The 23,506-nt window shown below is 42.1% G+C and overlaps 1 protein-coding gene across 1 annotated transcript in view; it reads left to right on the top strand.

The window, feature by feature from the left end:
• The window catches only part of RYBP (RING1 and YY1 binding protein), a 41,127-nt gene extending 18,196 nt beyond the window's left edge, over positions 1 to 22,931 (top strand). The window contains exons 3-5 of the mRNA XM_068409271.1: positions 17,895 to 18,071; positions 18,186 to 18,284; positions 22,376 to 22,931. Of these exons, the coding sequence (XP_068265372.1) occupies positions 17,895 to 18,071; positions 18,186 to 18,284; positions 22,376 to 22,628 (529 nt within the window). The 3' untranslated portion in view covers positions 22,629 to 22,931. The remainder of the gene's footprint in view (positions 1 to 17,894; positions 18,072 to 18,185; positions 18,285 to 22,375) is intronic.
• Positions 22,932 to 23,506: the final 575 nt, after the last annotated feature.

Raw genomic sequence — 23,506 nt, 5'->3', positions numbered from 1 at the left:
TTTCACTGTCTCTTACGTTTCCAGGAGCGTTTGCCTACGAGTCTTCTGCCATCGCCTCTGTCCCGAGGCATCGGGGATGATCCTTACCCTCTGAGACCTGTGCGATGGGTGGGCTGCTCCTGAGAGTTGTGAAAAGGGGAGAAGTTTAGATGAGTATGAAAATTAGCCCAGCTAATGTAAAAATATTTTATCCAGGTTGAAAGAATTTGAGAGATGCTGTGATTGCAATCATGTATGAAGTATTTAGAATAACTTCTCCAGTTTTGTGTGGTTGCCCTGAAAGCAGGCTTGCAAGTCTCAGGGTCAGTTTTTTTTAACGACATGGGGCTGGTTTAGACTAAGCTTGTATCTTCCTGTAGAAATTGTTGAACTTTAAACAGCAGACCATCATGACCCCAGTACTACTGTCGCTGCTGCTTTCTGTAAAATGCAATTATAGGTGTTGCAGCATCCAAAGGTTTACTCATCACTGAGCACTTGTAACCCAGACAGGTTTGTGCATCTGTGCACGGTCTGGAGGATGAGTGCGTATAGGATTAAAATAGTTTTAACTGCATGGAGACCTTTGCTTTGCTGGTTTGTAGAATTCTGAAAAAGCCCTTAGACTCTGTGTTACATGAATGATTTTCTCCTGTGAATGGACCGGAGGGAAATAAATGACCCAAAGTTCTTGCTGATACAAAGAAAAAAGAAATAGGAAGGATGATTTTGTTGTTGGAACCTGTCTTATAAAAGCAGTGGATGAGTGTGCCTGTGAAGCTGCTAGGGTGGTTTTGTTTGTTTTGGAATCAGTGAAGAAATACTTTGTGAAAGGCCTGGGTCCTGGTTTTGCAGCGGGCACTGTGTGTGGGCATGCTTTGGCTGCTGCTCATTAATGGGCCAGCTTCGTTAGACTTGATGATTCAAGGTTCTTTTTATAAGCTTATTATCAGGTATTTTATGTCACTGCATGTCATTGAAATGGTAGCCTTTAAGAGATAACATCTGTTTAAATTAAAAATCCAGTTTTCTGAGAAGCGCCTTCTCTCGGTGACTTCTTTTATCAAATGCTTTGATGAGAGTCTGTTTTGGTGAAACTCTTGTTTTAGCTGCTACCGTAAAGAACTTTACTCAAGAGGAGCAGGGGGACTGTTGGTGCAGGGATGGAAGAGCACTGTGCAGGCTGAAGGTGTATTTGCACAGCGAATGCGCGCGTGGCTGTAGAACAATTCCTGACGATGCTGAAGGTGGAGCGGTGCGGGATCTGTGTGTCCTCCTGCCAGCGGACATGCTCACGCAGGCTCTGCTCTGGTCAGGGTGAGGCTTTGAGGTTCTGTCCTGATGTCAGGTGTGTTAGATCCCAGCGCTGCCACTGTTAGCCACGTGACAGTATCACAAGTAGCGTGGTGTTTTATATACACTGCAGTCACGTTTCTTTTTTTTTGCTGGCTAGGTGTACCTGAGGTTAGCAGGACTGTAGATGTGGATTTACACTTAATGCAAGCAGACTGTTCCCAGAGGAGGTAGAGCAAGACTTGTGCTCTGTCAAAACACAGGCTTTCTGTGGAAATCCCTGTAGAAGAGCTCTACTGTTGATATCAAAATGTGTGTACTTGTTTGCAAAGGATGTTTAGTATCCAGGTTTCCTGCTACAAATGTGCATTTAAAAGGTTCATGTTACTCTTCCTTCAACCCTGATCCCTCAGTCAGTCAGTCCTTTGCCTGCGTAAGGCAAAAGTCGTTCACTTGAAGTTGGTGGAATTAGCATCGCTGAGGTTAAACTTCAGTGTAGGATGGAGCGTCTGAAACGCCCCCCAAGTGCACTTGTGCGTAACCAGAGAAGTCTGATGCTTCCCAAGCAGTTGGTGACCATACCAGCATCTCCAGGAAATGTCTGCAGCCTCCAGGGAAGGAGCAGAGACTTCTCTTCCGACTTGTCCTGGTGTTTTTTTAACAGTTGTGTAAGTAGCGTTTAAGCTACATCGAGCTTAGACTGTGTAACTCGTTGGCTTTTCTGTCTTCACCTTCACTACCTTCTTCCAGCTTAATGCGACACTTGGAAAAAAATAGGATTTTTTCTTTTTTTCAAGCAAGGTCTGAGGTGCTTTGCTACCTTTTCCTTTAGAAAAGGCTTGAAGCTTCTTCTAAGTTCAGAAGAATGTAGCTACCTGTGTTTCACAGAGCAGCGTGGAGCAGCTGTCAGGGGCAAGGACTGCTTGTTGGTTTTGGATGAAGCCGCTTGCCGCGCGCTGCCCTGGCTGCCACCGGGAGAGGAAAGAAGCTGAATAAACAGGGAAACTGTGAAATAAACAGAAACAAAACCAAACCTAGCCCCTGCCTCGGAGCGTGGGCTTGAGTCTGTGAAGCAGCTGTTTCAAAATTAGACTTTCCTTTGTTAAAAGGAGGCACATAAAAGCTTTTCTGCTTTTGTTTTTGTGCCATAATGATAATTTCCATGTGTTTTTCTGTGTTATTTGATTGCTTTTAGTTTCTTCTGAGGAAACGTATTTCAAAAGTGAGCAGTTGCGTTATTGCAGCATGAAGAAGGTTGCTTCAGCCTTTCCTACCTTGCGTTACCCCAAAGTTTTCTAGCAGAAGTGACCATTTTCAGGTAGTGAACTTAAGCATACACGTTTTTCTAAGTTGCCATTCAGTCTTTAACGATGTTAAACGGACTTTTGGGGTTCCAGGTCAGGCTGCAAATGCTCGTGCCAGGGCTTCAGCACTCACGACCTTCCTTGCCACTGTTCACTGAGAGCACTGGAGCTGCCGCTGCACTGGTGTCGACCCAGCTGATTTTGTGGCTGCGTCGAGAGCTGGCGAGGGGGAGTAGGTGGGGTTGAAGAGCTGGTGGCAGGAGCGGGGCAGGGCTCTCACATGGACAGTGCAGACGGACAGGGAAGTTTTGCAATGGTTTGAATCCTGGCACTTGCTAATGCTGCAAGTGACCCCAGAGGTTATTAAAAGAGATGATGATGAGCAAATATTTTCTGTTTTTTCCTCTAGATGGTTTGATGTGTGTACTTCCTCACAAAGTTACGCTAGCCCTGAAAGCTTTTGCTCTTTTCGCTCCCCAGTTTTGTTGCAGAACGAGGGTACGAGCTTCTTAGGAAGTGGTTGCTCAACTCCGTCCACGCTGTTTTCCGCAATGTGTTTGAGTAAAAACAAGGTTCTGTTTTTAGCTTGCTTTAACTGGGAAATTCTGGTGATAAGCAGTTAGCTGCGCAAATCCAGGAAGAAATTAGAGGAGGAAGCAACGTAAAATAGTAGAATCTCACTGAGTCATTTTTGCAAATCTCTAGAAACAAGTAATTTCTCTGTTCTGGTAGATGTGTATCACCAGTGTGGTATAGTCCTGGGGCTCAGAAAATCTTCGTTTATTTTCTTCTGCTGTAGTAATTCTCAAGCAAGTTACTGTTTGTCACAGTTTCCCTGTAGTTAAATGGCAATAAACCTAACCAAGGGGTGTCTCGATGAATACACGTGAGTCTGCAGTGCCTGGGCGTTGTGATGCTGAGAGCTGGATGATACGCTTATACCAGAACCAAACCCGACACAGTCTAACTGCTTAGCGATGCTTTTCAAGACTTCCCTTTAGTTGTTCTGTTATTATGTTTGCTATTATAAAATAATTAGTATGTGTTTATTAGCAGAAAAATAGGTTTATAATATGTTGTCTAAAAATCCCTGTATTTAGTTGTATAGTTGGTAATCTTTATCTTTCTCTGCTCAGATGATAATTCACAAAAAATCTGTAATCTGATGTCAGATATAAAGTAGAAAATCTTGATGTGTATGGACAGTGCGTGGTGTCTGAGGAGGTTGTAGAGGATGTGCCGTGTGCTGTGCTTGAGCTTTCTGTTGTACTTTGTTGTATAGAGGAAGTGAAACTTCAGCTGTATTTTGCGTATTCTTTTCTTCCATTTCCAAGTAAGATCACCGCCAGCTTCCGTATTTCATTCATCTACAAACCAGTTTCGCTTTCATTACACTTCTCAGTTAGGCAGGATGTTAAATTTGCACTTATTTGATATTTGCACGTTGTATGGTATTTCCTTTTGTATATTCATCCTGTAAGAATTTACAGCGGGATTTTCAGGGCTGATACACTGCCTCACACTTGAAAATATCTCAGTATATCTGTTATATAAAAAAATGCCCAAGCCTCATTTCTTTCTGCCCTGACCAAATGCCAGGCACAGGTACAATTTAACAGCAACCTTTTAAACTGATGAGTGACAACTGACTTGGTCACAACTCATTTTTGCGTCCATATCTCTGAATTTTCGCTGTCATTATGTAGTTACCAGAAGGTGGGTTATGTGAAAAAAGTGTTACTCAAATCCAGAATCTTGATGTGCAGATTTTGAGTCATTGAAAGACAACGATCAAGTGAGGACGGATGTTTTGTACGGGAAAGCCCTGCGTTAACTCTCCAGCCTTTGGTTAAAGGATCATGCTGAATGCTGTTGCTCTTACCTCGCGTATTTGCCTCTCGGAAAGCAAGCGGTGGCAAACACCCAGACACTCACTCCTGTACCTCTTCCTCCGCCAGTGCTGGAAAGTGTAAATAGCTGGAGGGTTTGGGAGCCGTCGGCCGTTGCTGTGCGGACGCCGTTGGGTCCCGCTTTGTCCTGAGACTCTCCAGATGACATAGTGTATTAGGCTGACAAACCCACACGTGTTGCAGGTCAGGCAGGCTGCCAAGCGCTCAGCCAGCGGGGAGGAAAGGCATTAGGAATCCCAATAATCCGCACATCAGTCTCCCTGCGCCGCTTGGTCAGTGGAGACCGAGCGAGTGAGCTGCGGAGAGATTGTGGGTATTAAGTGGGATGGGTAATGAAAGGCTCTGCTGGCGCTGATGTGAGGCTCTCTAAATGGAAAATGACTTTAAATGATGGTGCCAGAGTGGTTGGAGTGATTTGCAGCTGGCACAGGTTCACAGTGTATCTGGTAGTTTTCAGCGAGACTAACCACTGCTTTAGGGATGGAGCACCAGAATTGTTTTGAAGAATTAAAAAAACCCCTAACTTTTAACTGAATTTGCTTGCTTTCCTTCCCTGGGGCTTGTACCAGAGTGATGGCAGTTCAGGATTTCGTTTGTGCATGTGTGTCTGTGTGTATACAGATAAATGCAAGTCATGTGAGTGTATGGAAAACTGCAGAATAGCAGTCATCCTGATAACTACAGTGTTGGGACGCTGGAGAACACAATGAAATGAGCATTTTAGGCTCAAGGTTACCTTAGCTAAGAACTTTCTTTAAAAATTATAGTTTTGTCTGAGCAGGTCGTTGTCGCTGTTACCTGCAGATCAGAAGTTGGCTGGCAGAGGACTTGGAAATATTTCTGTTGTTTTAATTAATTATTCCTGGCTTTTTGTTAAGTAGGATAGTGCTCTCTGTTTTTATAAAGGTAGTTGAGTTTCCCTATCCTACAGTGTGCTAAACACACGTAGGTAACTCGCACTGATACTCCAAGTAGGGAACCAACAGTTTACTAAGTAGGTTTCTTCTAAGGCTTTCTAGTTAGGGGGAGGAAGAGCTTCCGAATTGAGTATTGTAATATTGTTTCCTGGCAAATTTTGAAACCATCTGGGTCAGTTCCTCACGCCCAGGAGTAATAATTCTGAAAGCAAAAGTTTCTGTGCTTTCGGGCTGCCTTGTTCCCACGGTGCTTGAGCAGCAGCTATCGACGGCAGCCCAGCGCCTGACTTCTCCTGCGGCTTTCCCGGGCAGCAGGACATGAACACATGGGACTGCTGCATGTTGTGCCGCCCGGATGGAGCTGGACACCCCAAAATGTCACTTGTACGTCCTTGTTCAGTTCTCCGATTGTGTTCAGAGGCCACAACGGGGGAAAAAAGCTCCTCTGAGCACATGGTGGCCTTGTGAAAATGCACATCTGCCTGCCTGATCTCCTTCAGAGTGTCTTTTATTTCTTGTCATGTTTAGAAAAGCAAACCGATTTATCGAACAGTAAGGTTTCCTCTTAAACCACTGACAGTGACTATTTCACCGCAGATTGAGCTGGGACAGAGGTATGAAGGAGTAGGTGGGTACCACTTACCGTGGGTGCCAGCTCCACATGCTGTGTTGGCTTCCCAGGGAGCTGTGTCCGCTCCACACTGCAGCGGTCCTGGTGTGTCTTAAGTTGCAGAGCTGTGGCAGGCTGGAGCTTTGTTGGCAAAGCTGCGTTCCTGGTTGTTCAAGGACTCTTGAAATGTCGCTTTCATATGAAAGGAAATCATATCATAGATTTTTTTGTTTTTTGTTTTTTTTTTTTTTAAATAAAAAAGAGGTTTTACTAGCTGGAAAAACTCAGTTTCTCTCATTTAGGTAAAGCCTGCAGTGTCTGATGTAGCTGAATGAAAATTACTGCCTTGCTCAATTGGCTTTTTTTTTCTTTTTCTGGCATCCCTAGAGATTTAGGGCCTATTGAGACTATTCAGCATCTGTTGTAGAAATGGTAGTTCCTCATTTTGCTTCTATGTGAACTTAGCCTGGTTGGTAAATGATAGAGAAGTCTTTTTTTCGAAGCATACAGTGTTCCAGTGACATGCGAGCACAGTGAAATTTTGCTCTGATACCCCAGCCCACCCCTGCATTGCTGGGGACTCTGCAAAAGAGTTACTCAGTATAAATTTCTTCGTGGGTTTTAAGCAAAGCTATCGTGCCTCTCTTATCTGCAGGTTAGGTATTGAGGTTATCTGCATCTCTCAAAGAGTAAATGTTATGTAAATTTAAGCATTATGCTTAAGTGACTGGAAACTCCTTTATGTAGCTCTTGCTGGTGACCATCGCTCACAGGTTTGTAGTCTGTTTCAGTCCTGTCAGTATTGATCTTAGGACAGTGTTTGAAAGGGTGACAGCGATTGCAAAGAAAATGACTCTTGATCTCTCTGCATCAGAGCTGATTTTAAAACTTAGGCTCTAAGTTTTAAAATTTCAGTTTCCAAGTTTATAGAAATTCACCTTGTTTCAAAGTTAAAATTTACCTTCCATTTGCAAATAAAAGTTATGGATGTGGGAAATGCATTGTCAAAACACAAATCTGAATGTTGGTGTGCAGCTTCAAAACCTTAAAATCTCATTCAGCTCTAGCTGTACAATAGGTGGTGGTTTAGACCCATTATTTAAATGTTGATTTTTTTGCAAACATAGATTAGGCCGTATTAAATTTTGTCTTAAAAAAAATAAAAATTGACAGACTTCTTCAGGAATGGTACTATGTGTGTGATGCCACGTTATTAGGTATTGTATGTTGATACGTACTCAAATTTGGAGATGCTTGAGCATGTTAAGAGAGAGAATGCTCTTACAACTCATCTTCATATGAAAGAAAAGTACTTGTTTTCCTTTGTGCTTACCCAATAGCACGCTTTTTAAGAAGGATACGTTTGGAAATGTATTCTAGCTTCTAGTTTTAGTACAAACTTGTGGGGAGAGGATCAACTGACGTCTCTTTTTTTGGTAGGGAGCTCATTTTCTCAGCGTCTCTCCTTTTTCTTGCTTGTTTTCCAAGTTTGGTCTCTCTCCTGCTGTGATTCTGAAGCATGAAACTTAAGTATCCCAAAACCTGGAGGCAGATGCTCCCAAGCTGGATTAAAGGATGGTGTATACATGACAATTTCTGTTACTACTCAAGATTCCAGTATCTGAAATGGAAATATATATATATTAGCAGCAGTGGCAAAGCACTTTGAAAACACCAAGTCTGGTAATACTAGTTCTTTGCTTTAGTTAGAGTTGCTAAAACTATTCTTTTCCCCAGGCTTTCATTATTTTAGTTTCTAATACAATAACCATGAGCAGTTGCTTTGGGGAATCTACATGTTAAAGTTTCATCAGACTCATTTATACCCTCATGCTGCCAGCTGCACCTTGTTGCTCAGTAGGAAGTTTTGAGCCTGCCCACTTTCCTCAGGATTATGCATAGCTTAATAAACAGGCAAATAGGAAGAAGTATTTAAGTAATTGGTTTTGTTGTAAATCTGAGTATTTTATTATGCACATCTTGGTTGCTGCCAGCTTTATGAACGGTTTTCAAATTTTTGCTGGTGAGAGCAGCTCATTTTTGACAAGCTAGTAAAATGGCCTTAGTTTTATCATCATTCTGTTGGTGGTAGGCAAGTAAATTTTGTGCTGAGATCAGTGAATTTTCTATAACGATTTTGTAAGTCCTTGTAAATCATGGAACATTTGGTATTTTGCAGTAAGGTGTGTCCATAGATGAAAACACCAGAAGCAGTTGCACAACAAATTGTACCGTTTGGGTGTACAACCTGCTGAAGGATTGCTTTGAATTTTCAGTGATGGATTAACCTGAACCTCTAAGTGGATCAGCAAATGGGTCAATAGCATGATAAGGGCGGTTGCAATAAGTTTCTAGAAATGAAGCTTGTGCAGCACTTGCAACCTATGACTGAAATTATTGGTGACCAAAGAAATTTGCTTACCTAAGAAAAATGATTTAGTAAGCACAAGTCCATCTTTTCAAGTTCAGGGTTGGTTTCATGAACGCTCAGTTGTGGATTTTGTATATTTTAGCACAGTTTTTCTACTGCAGTAGAACTTCTTCCCTACAAATACAATAAATGAATAGGAGGCAATGCCTTTGTCTGAATGCTTAGCTGTGGACCTAACTACTACTGGTGGTTAGCAAATACTTAGGCAGAGAGCAAGAAGGGGAGTTGTAAAGTTGTTCTTGTTCAGCTGGAATTTAGGGTGATGTTGCAATTGGGGATGGGTACTATTTTAATCTATTACATATTGCAAATTTTGTTTTAAGCAGGAGAGATATATTGTGCTCTTTTTTCTTAATTTCTCATTATTTTTTTAAATGAGCCATTAAAAATCTTAATAGAAAATTATTTTTTATGTAAAATAGTGGAGCAAGATGGCATCTGCAAAACTGTGATTCTGGCTGTGTACTTTTGTCTTAGATTTTATATATAGTCATGAGTCAGAGGTAGCTTTATAATATTTGTAAGCATAATGAAGTTGTGATCATTTGGACAGTTCTGCTTCCCCATCAAACAAGACAAAACTACTTAAAATGTGGTAAATTTGGTGTTTTGCCAATTTTTTACTCATTTTACATTTTAGAAGCGTGTTGAACTCCTTATTAAAGGAAACGTGCTTTATTTTTTAATGAAAGCATAAAAAGCCAATTCAGACTTTTTCCAATTCTAGTCCTTAAAGGATGTTCCTATTGGGAATAATTCCCGCAGATGAATGCAGGTGCAGCTTCAGCAGTGTACGCAGCTCTTCAGGACTGCCTTGCTAGTATGTGTGTGTGTATCTGTATAGATATATCTATACCTACCTCCCCAAGCTCCTGGTGAGGAGCCGTGCAGGTGGGCACCGCACAGCTGGTGAGGGCAAGCGTGGGGGCTGCAGCCTCTGCCTGTAGCTCCAGGGACGGAGCTGGGACCAGCCGGGAGCAGCCGCTGGTGTCGGAGCAGGTCTCTGCCAGGGATTCAGATTAGGCAGAGAAGGCAACTGCAGGGTGAGCATCTGCTGGACAGCCTCAGGGCTTTTGCTGGCTCTCGTTAGCTTCTGCAGATTAGATATGAAATTATCTCCTGTTGCAGTTCAAATGGGTGCTACAGATGAGAGGATGGGCGAGACTGCCAGCACGGTCTGAGCTTACAGGCAGGCTCTTACTCTAAAAGGAGAAACAGAGCAGTATTTCTTCCAAAACTTCAGCATGACTTTTGTTTTGCCTCCTGCAGACATAGTAAGCTAAATTCTAGAGTATTAGTGGTTAAGTAAACCTCAAGCTCTCTGCCAATAAGTGATACTCAGTGTTGTTATTCACCACCACCGCTATTTTCCCTCCACGCTCTGGTATCAAAGAAGCCTGAAGTACAATTTATGTTTAACTCTTCCTTTTGCCATCGTGTGATTTCAGATTAAATAGCTGAAAAAGGGGGGAGTTACTGCTCTTGAGAAGTGCTGTTTTGCACGAGACCTTGTAGGGATGGCTCTTCATTCTCCAGAGTGTACGGGAGCTTTTGTTTGCTACTGTCTTACACTACTTGGTATCATGAACCCTCCACAGAGGCGTATCAGAATAAACCTGTAGTCCAAAACATGTGCGTTGTACAAAGTTAGACATCTCTTTCTGAATTATTTTTAGAAGGGTGTGTGGTAGAAAAGCACAAAGATTCAGAGCAGTAAGGTAAGCAGAGCCCGTGAAACTGGGTGGAGAAGACCTAGGTTTATGATCAATCTCTGACTCAGTACGTTTTAACCAGAAAGCCCAGGCTGTGGTTTATCAATTTCCCTTGAAAAAAAAACAAAAAACAAAAAACAAAAAAGAGAAGTTTTGTGCAAGTTCTGTATACTGGCAAAAATGCAGACAGTGATGCTTCTCTATTGAAAGTTTTCCAGCAAATTCCCAAATTGTCCCATTCTCCGTCTTGGGGCTCCTTTCTTGCTGACGGCCCACCAGGTCATAAATCCAGCTGTGCAAGGAGCACCATATAAGATGGTTTTAATTTAATTTGGTATGAGATTAATGGTCTCGATTTGCTTTCACGTTTGGATTTGTGGTAGTACCTATGCGACCATTTACAAGAAATGTTATTTGCAGTTTTTAGTTCTGTACTGTATTAGACTGAGTGTTTTGAGAACTTATGTGACTACTTGCAACTTCAGCATGGCAAAATTCTGGTCAAACCGCTTCGAAAAACATCTCACGGCCCTGACTTCAGACTATTTTGTAGTGGGATTATATGAAATAATGCATCTTAAAAAGAACTGTAAAAGTATTGAAAAACCTATCACACTATACTATTGAACAGTCATACTGAAGTATTTTCACAGATCAATTCTGGAACTTGCTTAGTACTGGATATATGATTTTTAGCATGATTTCAGCAAAAAAAAATCAGAAACGTGAGCTGCACAATCTTTGCAGTGGCAACTCTGGGAATAAAACTCTTTGATTTATATGATTTGATTTGTAAATATGCCCAAATAATTAAAAATAAGCAATGCTCCTGTAACAAGTAAGAATTGAGTATTCTTTTTACAGGCATCACTCAAAGAGGCTCAGCTACCCTGTAGTGGCACAGGGGCAGTGACTAGCCGCTTCCCAGCAAACAGTAATGCCTGTCGTGTTGTGTAAAGGGAGGTGATAGCTTGCATTTCATTTAATAACTTTCTCATTCTTTCTTTGATTAAAAAAAAAGAAGAAAAGGGGGGGGCGGAATTGAAGACAAGCAGGTTTTCACCCTAAAAGGCAGGGGAGCTGGCAGCTGTGTGAGACCACTAAATATTAACTGCAGCTAATAATTTTGAACTTTTTAAAGTTTAAAAACATAAGTACTGTGGGAGGTGTTCAAACTGTGAGAAATGACCTGGAGTCTAAAACCTGGTGAACAAACATAAAGTTTAAAATACTCTTCTTCTGAAATCTGAACAGCTCAAGGTTTGTTGTGGCCAGGAATAGTTATCGCAAAGCTCAGGGTCTTTTATCTCTGCGTTGCCTATTCTGGGCTCTTCCGAGGAGATGGGAGGCAGCGGGATGGATGGCCAAGGAGGACATTGAACAGTTTGTTGGAGGCTTTTGGAAGGTGGCCACATGCTTTTAAATGTACTTAGTTTATTTTGTGGCAAATAATGTTTTTGTTTGTGTGAAGCTGTTGTTTTCTGTCCTGTTTTTTCCAAAACATTCAGACTTAACACTCAGGGTCTTTCAACGATGTTGCTGTGCCCTTCTGTGTCAGGTTAGTAGCAAATGCTGTTCTCTTCTTCAGCTGAAAGATAACCCTGTCCTGCTGGCAGTACAGTGAAAAAGCAAAACCTGCAGCCCAGAAGTGGATGTTCCTTAGATTAACTTATTTTTAAATGACAATCTTCTAAACAAAAACACTGCATTAGCACATCAGTGTTTAAGGAAAATTTTGTTCTTTCAACAAAATATGGCTCAATCACAGTTTTCTTGCTGTTTGTCCTTCTAGTCTTTTACTGTTTTTATCGTTGCCTTGTGGTCTTGTATTACACAGAGGACTTCTCAGATGAATCTATACAGCATCCACGCTGTTGTGCAGTTGGACGCTAAGGACAATTTATCCATTCATCCTTTTTCTTGTTGCTGAAAAAGACCATGTGGGCATCACAAATGAGCTGGAAAATACGTGTGCAAGGATGAGTGTTAACTGTGTTATGGCTTAATTTCTCCAAAGCTTTGGTTCTTCTGGGTGTAGAATTCTTTTAAGGAGATGTTAATTTTTTTATGTGTTCATGGGTTAGTTTCTAACCTTGCTTTACAGCATTGCTCAGAAGTGTGCTTGTTGTATGATTGTTCTGGCATTAACTGTTTTATAAACACTTAAGTAAATACTTCTAGTCTCGTTTTCTTGTTTTTCTTTGAGCAAAGGTATATTCATGGGTGACTGGGATTATTAAAATAATCACGTACTTCACACTGCACAGCATATGAAACGCATTTTCTCAAAGAAACGGCGAGCCGCGCAGAGGTCTGCCAGTATCGCCGCTTGCATCAAAGCCAGAACAGCATGAAATTATCCAAATCCTCCGTACTTCACGTTACATGAGGCTTTTGACTCTGAAATCCCACTTGATGCCACTTTCATTCTTCTGATAACATAGCTGTAGGAAAGTAAGAGCAGTTGTAATTAGATCCACGTTTCTGGGGATTGCTGGAGTCCCTCACGGTCTCAGTGTATGCTGTGGGTATGAAGCCGGCCGCTGTCTCTGCTCCACAGTGTCTGCAGGAGGTGGGTGGCTTGCCTTTTCCCAAGGCAGCAGGATCAAAGAAATCCCAAACAGATACAGAAATTAGGGTCACATGAAAAATATGGTGTAACTTATCCTCCTGTATCCCTGTTGAAATCCAGGTCCGAGTAACGACCACGTGTTGGATGTGCAGTGTGATCTGTGCTGCTCGGCTCCTCAGCCCAGTTGCAGGGGTTAGCAGTGGGGCAGCAGAATTCCTGGGTGTCAGTGCTCTGCATTTGGCCCCAAGACAGGCTTTAAAGGGAAGCTTTGAGACACAGAAGAAAAGGCAGGTGGTGAAGCACTGCAAGATACTTGCCAGAACCTTAAAAGTACTTAGTTTTTGTTTTCAAGAGCACAGTAACAAAGGCAGTGAGCCCTTCACGAAATCTTGCTTTTATTCCAGTTCCCGTGAGCCACACATCCCAGTGTTGCTTCATATGACAGTCTCGGGGTATAGTATTTGCAGTTATAACATTTCCGTGCAGGCCTGTTATTAAAAGGTAGCAAAGAGTATTTGTGTGTGTCATTTATGATAGTTGGTATTAAAGACCGAGGTGCTAAACCCATGCTCAGAATAGACAAATATATTTCAGCCTTTTCATGCATCAGTTTTTCCTTGCTGCAAACATCATGAATTGTTGCGCAAATATCTGCTCCTGTGGTGTAAACTACAGTTTAACTAATGTGAAACAATTTATTTGGCTGAACATAGCTTTGAAAGCACAGTTTAATTTAGTTTAATTGCTCTTAGTTTTAGAGGGGAAGAGGACAATCCTCTGTACGCTGAAAAAAGAAAAAGGATAACATTAATTTATTTGTCATGTCAGTGCTGGATCTTGATGGTTGAGTCTTTACCCAGGCTGTTGCTCAAATTAGGGGAAAATTGTCCAAGCAAAGCATAACTTTATCTTAATGTTCAGGTAGAAGGAAACATTTTTATTTCAGATACTTGCATTGAAAAGTTGTTCTTATAATATTCATCTGTTGCCATTATCTGCTGGCATGTGTTATTGCGTGATACTGGCTTCTCTGGTTTTGAAAGCACTCACCTGGTAGTAGGTGCGGAGTAGGTGTAAGTAATGGTGGCCACCAAGGTGTAATAGCACGCTTTGATTTGTAGGGACATGGAAGGAATCAAGAGGAGTCTCTTGTAGCAGGCGTTGGGTGCTGCTGGTGTCAGAGGGGACCCAGCACGGACTGGGCAACGGATCTGGAAAACGCACGTCATCTTCCTCTCGTTGGGAAGACCCGGAGGCCTGCGAGAAGCAGCAGAGCACTGTGGCTCAGCACTTGATGTCTGCTTAGGAATTCGAGAGCCAAGTGTAAGACCAAGTGTTGCATCTCTTCGAAAAATTTTTTGGAAGTTGAGACTTGTTAGCTGTGGTTTGTGTGTAATGGTGATACTTTAAACCCTGTAGTAAATGACGGTGCAGTTGTTCCTTAAGTGCGAGTGCTGGTTAGAAAGCTTGGAAGAGGCTGAGTTGGGGTTTGATTTTTGTCACTTGGACGCATTCTTTGTTTATATGAAATGTTTAATGTTACAGAAAGTATGATGATGAACAGATTTGGGGATAAAAACTGATTAATACTTATTTCTGTGGCTGTTTATTCTTACAAAAATTCAGAAGTGGTTTCACCTTTATGTTCAGGTTATTCTGCTCAAGTGATAACTTATTTGAATATAATAGTGGTGTATTTGGGTTGGAGCATTCTCTTTGGAGATTGCAAAAAAAAAAAAAAATTAAAAAAAAAAAAGGCGAGCTGGAACAAAATTAGGGGCAGGGAGTCTCAGATACGTTGTAGTGATCAGAGAAAAGAAAAAAGGAGTCTTTCTGTTCTTAAGACTCCAAATTCTACAGTAAAAGCCAGAGCATGTTAAATTGTTGTATCCCAGGTGGGAATGAGGCTTGTTGTTCTCCACTGATACTTTTTTTTCTTCCTTGTTCAAATTCTGGAAGGGAAGATGACTAGTATCGAATGCAAAGTATTGTTGAATTTACTTTTTTCCCTATTTCTAGAAGGCAATGCAGGCTGCCTGCTGCCGCAGCTGGAGAAGAATTCACAACCTCATGGCAAACAGCAGGACTAGGGTATGGCACGGATGGTTGCAGAGGCAGGAATGGTGTCAGGAGGGATGGTCTGTGCGAGGGGTGCTAGATTAGATCAGCGTTAGCCCTTGAAGTGTGTTTTTGGTAGGCAGGGAAACTTGGAGCAAGTTTGGGATATTGCAGCCACATTACTCCATTGTGGTTACTATGGTTATAGTTTGCTGTGGTTAAAAATGCGCTGCTTTGCTTGGCTTTTTTGTAAAGGGCTTGTAACCTGTGTATCCTGGCCGTAGGGGCAGTGTGGGCCTTATTGGAAGGATTTTATTACTCCTGTTGTTATTACTGTTAGTATGCCAGTTGCTCAACTTACCTGTTTTTTAACTTTCCTAAACTTGCTGCTAGCGTGAGTGAAATGACCAAATTAGGAATTAGAAAGCTATTGGATTATTTGCATTATTAAAAAAAAATAAAATAAATGTGTTCTAGTAGTACAGCAGATCTTGAAACATGGTCAGTGTTGACCAAAGTCTCAGCAGCTTTTGGCTCCCTTCTTGGCACGGCAGGAGGAACCCCATGAGCGGGGCTGGCCCTGCCTGCGCCCGCTGCTGCCTGCTCTCTTCGCTTTCCGTTTGGGGTTTGCCCTTACCAGCGAGCCCTCGTGGCGTGCAAGAAGGAATATGCAAATACGGGTTTTGGAGAAATTGTGCTAGTTGTGACAGTGGCTGGCCAGAAAATGATAAAGCTTAATAAGCGTAGTGTGCTGTCAGGGGTACAGATAAGGAGCGGGAGAGCACTGGGGGAAGTGTGTCTGCAGAAGCGCTTTAAGGCTGGTCCTTTCTGGATGCCAGCCTTCTCTAGGGAAATGCACTGTGACTTATTTGTGTATTTTTTTTAATTTTAGTTTAGTTGAAGTTTCCATTTTAAAATTTGTATCTTCATTCCAGCAGCGCAGCGCTCCTGCAACAGGCACGGCAGCTCGGTAGCTGCGGAGGTTGGACGTGGGGCTTGGAAATAACATCGCAAGCAGACACATCAGAGTTGGGCAAAGTAGAAAAACTTTGGAGATGCTCTCAGATTCTTGAATTGGGATTTCCCAGGAATGGCTCGGGTTTCTGATTTAGCTGGGTGTGTAAACAGCAAATAACTGTAAGTCTGGGCCGAAGTGGCAGCTTCAAGCAGTGAGGTTAATCATGTACAATCGTGTAGGGAGATGGTATCTGCCCTCTCTTTGAAGATTTCTTGACACTTTATCTCTCTTTTTTCCCCCCGCCTTTTTTTTTTTTTGAGTAGGCGGTTAGCAGTTGCTTGGCACAAGCTACTGTTGTCAGCTTTTAGTGTGGTTGCATCAATCTGAAAATCTTTTCCATGTAACCAAAACACTTTTTCTTAAGTGTTTGTTCTCAGTCATACAGACAGAAACTACTGTATAGGGGACTTTAAATGCAAGGATGCTAAATAGCTTCACTGTTCTGTGGAACAGGCAACTGCTTGATCTCATGTGCAGAATGTTTCAGCATCGTAGTTATTTAAGGCTGAAGACCAGATCATCTTTGTTCACTCAGATATGTGTGCAGATTGTAGCATAAAATGAGTTATAGTTCCTATTTTGGGTGAAAAAGCCAAATGCCAGTGGTGTTGAGGTAGGTCGGGGGCCTGATTACAGCCTGTTGCATAGCCTTTATAATAAGCTGTGGTAGTGAAATGAAATATTTGGGTATATCTGGCTTCAGTAGGAGCATCTTGGTACCATTATACAGAAAACCAGTGCCAAGAGAGGCTTATTAGATACATGGATTTTCCTGTGACATGGAGTAGAACTTCTCTGGGTGTTCCGTTGTCTGTGTCATCTCTAAATGCAGATCTTACATGTGAGCAATTAGTGTTCTGTATTTTTTTTTAAACACATGAAACCACTAAGTAGCATCTTAAAAGTCTCTCTAGATGTTTGTAGTAAAAACTGGGTGCAGGTACAGAGCTCTGCAGTAGAAACCCTTGGGTTTCTGTGTTCCCCTTGTAGACTTAATGATACTTGTGTACTGCTTTCATTGACAATCTGTTGTAGTCTGGTCTATGTAGAAAATTTGAATCGTATTTATGACCAATGTAAGGGTTATGGACAGGCTTGAGCAACTGTTGCAATTAGTATTCAGCTCATAATGGACGACTAATGGAGTTGATAACCTGGTTTTCTTCCCCTCCCCAAGCTGTGTGGACACAGGGAGCATAAATCTTTCTGGCGTGTTGGAGGGGTCGAATCGATCATGAATAGTCCAGAGTGTTCAGAGTATAAACTGCTTTGTGATATGCCAGGCCAGGAGGGAGAGGTTTTGAGCTGTTAAGCTGAGAGGACGTTACAGTTTGGATGAGGAATGCGGGAGAGATGAAGGTACAAATTTCTGCAAGGAAATCTGGAGGACCGATAACCAAGGTATTGGTTACGTTCGAAGCTATTTATTTGTGTAAATCATAATTTGAAATGGAAATAGTCTTTGCTTGTGTATTGTGTCCAAGGACCACTGGGGACTGCAGACAATTGTGTGAAGACGATGTGTCGGAGGCTGGCACGGCTGTTCCCCATGGAAGCGTGAATGCCCGCTTGTCTTCTGTGCTCCTCGGGACAAAGTCATCTCAGTTACCTTCTCTTGTTCTTTGTTATTTGTGCGAGGTTTGCTGCTTCAGGGAACCAGAAGCTGATTTGAAAAACTACATTGAAAGATATGGAGACCGATGTTTATCAGGAGACTTACTTTTATCACACTCTCTGTGTAGCCACAGTGAGTGGCTGGCAACTTCTTGAAAGCTGCTTTTTCACTATTGTCCCCCCAAAATTGGCTGTGATTTTGTGACATGGTTGGAAGAAAGGCAGCATTATACTTTAGAATGTTAGATGAGGCTGAAACTGATGAAACAGCAGTTTGGAGTATTTCTTAATTTTAAAATTTCTGCCTTGTTTGGTAGCAGCGGTAGTACTTTACATCAAATAAGGACATACACTTGGTTCTCAATCAGTGGAGTATTCCTCCCTAGTTGCTGAAATAAATCTTCATACTGCTTTTGGTGAAGTCACTCTTACTGTGTAAAATTGACTATAGGTCTCTCTTTTTATTGTCATTGTAGAAAACCTAGAATAAACTCTCAGTTGGTGGCACAACAAGTTGCCCAGCAATACGCAACCCCACCACCGCCTAAGAAGGAGAAGAAGGAGAAAGTGGAAAAACAAGACAAAGAGAAGCCTGACAAAGAGAAGGAAATTAGTCCAAGTGTTACAAAGAAGAACACTAACAAGAAGACTAAGTAAGTTTGAAGGATGTGCTGTTAAATGCGGGGTGATTTCAGCAACACTGTGCGTTGATTAATTGTGCAGTTATACTAACGTTATACTCTCCCTCTTCCCTCCAATTCCTACAGACCAAAGTCAGATATTGTGAAAGACCCTCCGAGCGAAGCGAACAGCATACAGTCTGGGAATACTACAACAAAGACCGGCGACTCAAATCACACTTCGAGGTAACTGTGTACTAAAGTTAAGATCTCAGTGTCTGAGAACAGTGTTAAATAGCAGGCACCTTTTTTTTTTTTTTGGCAGACAGAGGCAGAGTACTGTCTGACCCACAGGGTCTGCCAGTGTTAGTGTGGCCAGACCAGCAGTGGCTGTGAGCCTTCTCCATGTGTGAGCACTCAGACACTCTGCTGGTGAGGACAGATTCAGGCATTGGAAATACTTGTCCTGTTTTCCACTCTGTTTTCGTTTCTCTGCTAAAATAATCATATTGTCAATTGGGCAGTAATGTTTATGGCTGTAAAACGCAGTGGGAGAAAAACATTAACCAGCAATCGTAGTGGTCTTTATCAAATTGTTATCATCCCTCGATAGCAGTAACAAAGGTTACTTTTTTACTTCCTTATCTGTAATTTAGTCACTGTAATTGTCAAGATAACTTCCCGAGTACATGGGGATTAAACAACTGCATGAACAGACTTGCTAGAATCTTGCTGTCAACAAAAAAGCATGAATGGTTGGTTTCATATTTGTCTAAGTTTCAAATGAGTAGCTGTATGGAGAAAGGTTTATTCCTAGTCTGGCCTATACTGATCCTCTACACTTGTTTTCTTTAAGCGATGGCTTGTGCTTTATTTCTTAAATCAGAAATTCGTCATCAAAGAACAGTTTTTATATTCTTGAACTTACAGAGCTACAAGAGGCAGAATTCAGCTGGGCACTCTGCCTATGTGGGCTGTATAATAATTGCATCTCTTTTTAAAATGTGCTGTAATAAGTGTTTTATAGTGAAGCCATATGAACTGAAGCAGTGTTAGTTAGCTGCAAACAGTTGTAAAGCCTATGGGAAATATGGTTCGCTCTGCTGTTACCATTAAGGTTGGCAAGATGTGACTCTGTAGAAAACTGTTGTCTTGGAAGGTTTTAAATAATAGCATGAAAATGTTTAATAAGAGTGAATATCCTCAGCATGGTAACTCACTTGAATATAGTGAGGGCAGTGTGAGATTTGCTGTGCTGGAATACTGAGCTGTTTGTGGGGACTGCAATGATGTTTTTTTGTGCTGTTCTTTTTGAAATGGCATTTATTTTGAGACTTAGGATGCAGGAGACTTGATGCACTTGACTAATGACATATTATTAAATTGATAGATTACATCAAATAATTGTTTTTACTCCTTGAAGGAGTCACTCTGTCTACTGCAGAGTCTTTTAGTCCATGTTTTGTGGCAAGCTTTTGTCATTCCTAATTAATCCTTAATAGCATCAGGTCTAGCTGGATATTTTTAAGGGATACATCATCTCCTTCAGTTCATAAACTGTCTTTTTAAGCATTTAGTTTAGTGGAACTTTTCCTGCAATTCGCTATCCTCAGGAGTCTTTTTAGAGGATCTGATTTTTATGGAGTCACAAGTTATTGTTCAGATTTTTTTCATGCCCAGCTTTCTTAACTGTTTTTTTTTTTGTAAATTGTCTTTTAAGGATCTCTGGATTTTTAAGAAATCCTGTTTGAACTTCTTGGATACCATGCCTGTTTCTGACAAAATAACTTGGTTTATTCCATGCCTTCCTTTGTACTTTCAGATCGATTGTTTTGAAACACATTTCTTATTTGGCCATAAACCTTTCTACCTGTAAACATGAAGCATCAGGGTGTTTAATTTTGCAAAATAACCTGAATGGGCCAATCCCTTTACCTTCTGTAGGAAGCAAAAAACGGATGCATGTGCTCAAGAGATTGTCTGGAGGTTTCCATCTGTGCTTAATCAGCTCTTTGCACAGGAGAGACCCCTAAAACCTCCTGCAGAAATGGTTGGAGGGCTCAGTTCTAAACCTGACATCGAGAATGTGTTTGTGAGCAGGACTGTTGAGAAATCCTGTACCTCAGCCCTGCTGCCCCCCAGTCCTTCCCTGTTACTTCGTTGTGGCATTTAAAGATGAAGGGATGGTTTCATTGAGGCGCTTGGTGCGTGGCTTATCTCAAAGGCTGTTGGTAGCAGGAGCTTTTCTGGGCAGAACTTAGTGCAGTTTAGACCATATGAACTCCTTTTTGTCTCTTTTTTTTTTTTTGTCTTTTTTTTTTCTAAATATGACTGTCGGTGCTGGCTTTTGACAAGCAATAGCAGGAACGTGTGTTCAACCCTGTAGAAAGGTGGAGGCAGTGAGGTCTGTTCCAGTATCTGGGCCAGCATTTTTTGGCTGTTTCTGAGTACAAGAGAAAACAAATGACCCAGGCAAATTACAGGAAGAACTGGGTTTCCTAGAGGAACTTGGGGCTTAGGGAGGAAAATACGTATGCGTACTACGCTTCCGGGAACGCTCGCTGCTGTGTTTGCTGCCGATGCTCCGGGGGCAGCCTGCGTCTGCCGAGATGCTATCTGAGAGCCTGCGGAAACCCCAAAACTTGCTGAGCTAGCTGGCCTTTCTCGTTACCCACAAACAAGGTGACATCATTTAATCTAGCCTGTGGTTAAGTGTTGGATTTGCCAACTCCTGCGAGCGCGTATGTACAACGCATACGCGTGGGCGTGCGTCTGCTGTGGGAATTCACTGGGCGCAGGTACGGGTTTGAAAAGGCCGGTCACTGAATGACGGGGCTGTTTCAAGTAGGAGGTTTTACGGACTGTTATCCCAGCACAGCAGTATTTTAATTGTATTTTCTGTCAGAAATGCTTTTCCTGTGGTACTTGTTTAAAAATATTTTTGGTACAGTAACTTTATTTTTGGTAAGAAAGTTCACAGAAATACAATTGTTCTGTTTTTGAAACTGTACACCTGTCCTTAGTACTTTTTTATATTCTGGCTAGTTCTAGAGTAGCACTTGGATAACTACTACTTAAGGACACTCCCCTTGTTAACTGACCACTGCAAGCCATTGAGTATGCATGGCTTAATTTCCTCTTTTTTTTGTTTTGGCTGCATTAGCCTAGTGTGCTGCGGCCGAGGAGGAAAGGCAGATTGGTTTAAAAGCTGGAGCTTGATCCCAGAGTAAGCTAACCTTCCCTCCATCCCTTGGAATAAGGCAGTTCTCAGCAAGCTACTTTTCGCTGATGTATAAAGACTCTCCTTTTTCATTTCCCTATTAGGAATATTCCACTGTTTAAGCCTGACCCGTAATTACGAGCAAAAGCTGTAAATTGCAGCAGTCCCTGCAGCTGACTTGGAATTTGCTGGTAGCTGGAGGAGTGTCCAAGGTTTGTTGTATCAGAGCTTGGGACCAGCCCCTGAAATGTGCATGAATGTCAGCTTCCTAGAGTCTAGACCCTTATTAGCTACGTTACTAATTGAATGATAGCACAGCATGCAAATTGCTGAGATAATCCTGAGCTATAAATACCAGCTTGTTCTTTTCTGGTGGTTTTGATTTTTTTTTTTTCTTTTTTTTCCCCCCTCTTCCTCAACCAAAAGATCTAGCTGCAAGAAATACCGTTGTACATTCTGGACTTTATTTACAATAGCCTTGGTTCCAGGGGGAAGGTTTTGAGCGATTTTATACATAGGCTGATTGAGCATCTGATTTGTATAAGCTCAAAGCAGCTGAAAGAGAAGCCAAGTTGTCCCAGTGCCTGTGTTGTTTGCAGCTGCAGAGTTCCAATATGGGAATGAAAGAGCCGTGGTCAAATGCTTTCATGTGGTTTTGTATTGCAGAGTCACAGCCTTGTCTCATAACATCAGGGCACATGACGAGATGGTGAATTTAGATAAGAGAACTCTTTCATCTGCCCCTTGGGGAGGAGATCCTTCCGTCTGTTTGGCTTCTGTCCGCTTGGCTCTGCTGCAGTGTCCTCCTTTCTGGCAGAGTTGGGTTAGGGATAAGTCTACAGCAGAGCACCCTTTGCAGAGCTCTGCACGGCAGGTTTTCCCTCTGGGGCTGAGCATGCTGCTGCAGCCCTCGCAGCCCGGGCTGTCACAGGGAGCACAAGGTCAAACCTTCGTCCTCCGCTGTGCAGTACTTGCTGCCGCCCAGGTTCTCCTGGTTGCTGCCACCTGCGCAGGTGGACAAGTCACACCGAGTTTGTTGTCGAATGCTTTTTCTAATAAACTTCTCCTTTCTCATTTATTTTTATCCTTTTTATAAATGTTTTCTCATTTGTTTTAGACCCAGACTGAAAAATGTGGACAGAAGTACCGCGCAGCAGCTGGCAGTCACAGTGGGAAATGTCACAGTAATTATCACAGACTTTAAAGAAAAGACTCGCTCCTCTTCCACGTCGTCTTCTACAGTGACCTCCAGTGCAGGATCAGAACAGCAGAATCAGAGCAGCTCGGGCTCTGAGAGCACAGACAAGGGCTCGTCCCGTTCCTCCACGCCAAAGGGGGACATGTCGGCAGTCAACGACGAATCTTTCTGAAAATTGCACATGGAGTTGTGGAAACTATGAATTCAGGGTATGAAATTCAAACACTCCACCTGCCCATGCTGTTCAAATCCTGGAGAGCCTCTTCTGTGCTTGAACACACGCTTTCTTGGACATCGACCTCTTACTGATGCAGCCAGGATAATTTCTGCTTGCCGTGGGCATCTGGCCACCAAGGAATTTCTCACCCTAATGCTTACTCTTGACACTTTTATGTATTCCATTGTTTTATATGATTTTCCTAACAATCATTTATAATTGGATGTGCTCCTGAATCTACTTTTTTATAATATCTGCTGTGCACAATTTTCCATGAACATTACAACTTTTTGTTTTGGGGTAGGGAGCGGGTGGGGAGGGAAGGGGGCTTTATTTATTGCATTCACAAACTCCATCCTCTTTCAACATATCCTTTTTAAGTTCAGTTCTTCTTCCAGTTATACTGTGTACTATCAGTTTTGATATAAATTATATATAAATATATATATAAATAAATATATATAAAGGGTTATTTGAAACCAATACATGGAAACGCTGGTGCTTGAAACACTGTGAAGTGAAAAAAAAATAATAATTGAACAGTTCAAGATCTGGGACAGTCCCCTTCTGTGAAAGTGCTGAAACTGAAATGGAACTGGTCTTAGGTGAAAAGTGTTCCTGAAGGTTTGAACCTGGATGGGACCCGTTCTCTCTGTTGTTCCTTCCCCGTTTCTTCCCTAAGCAATGGCTAAAATGTACTGGACACACGGTTTTGATTTGTATAGCTTGGGATCTGAAATGAGAAGAGGTTGCTCCAGGTAGTTTGTGTTTCCATGAGGGTAATTCAGATTGGTGATGTGCAAGTTCGTGCCTGGCTGGAGCGTAAGCGTTCA

The sequence above is a fragment of the Nyctibius grandis genome, chromosome 10 (genome assembly GCF_013368605.1).
Source record: "Nyctibius grandis isolate bNycGra1 chromosome 10, bNycGra1.pri, whole genome shotgun sequence".
Taxonomy (NCBI): domain Eukaryota; kingdom Metazoa; phylum Chordata; class Aves; order Nyctibiiformes; family Nyctibiidae; genus Nyctibius; species Nyctibius grandis.
This window is presented reverse-complemented; position numbering and strand designations above follow the sequence as displayed.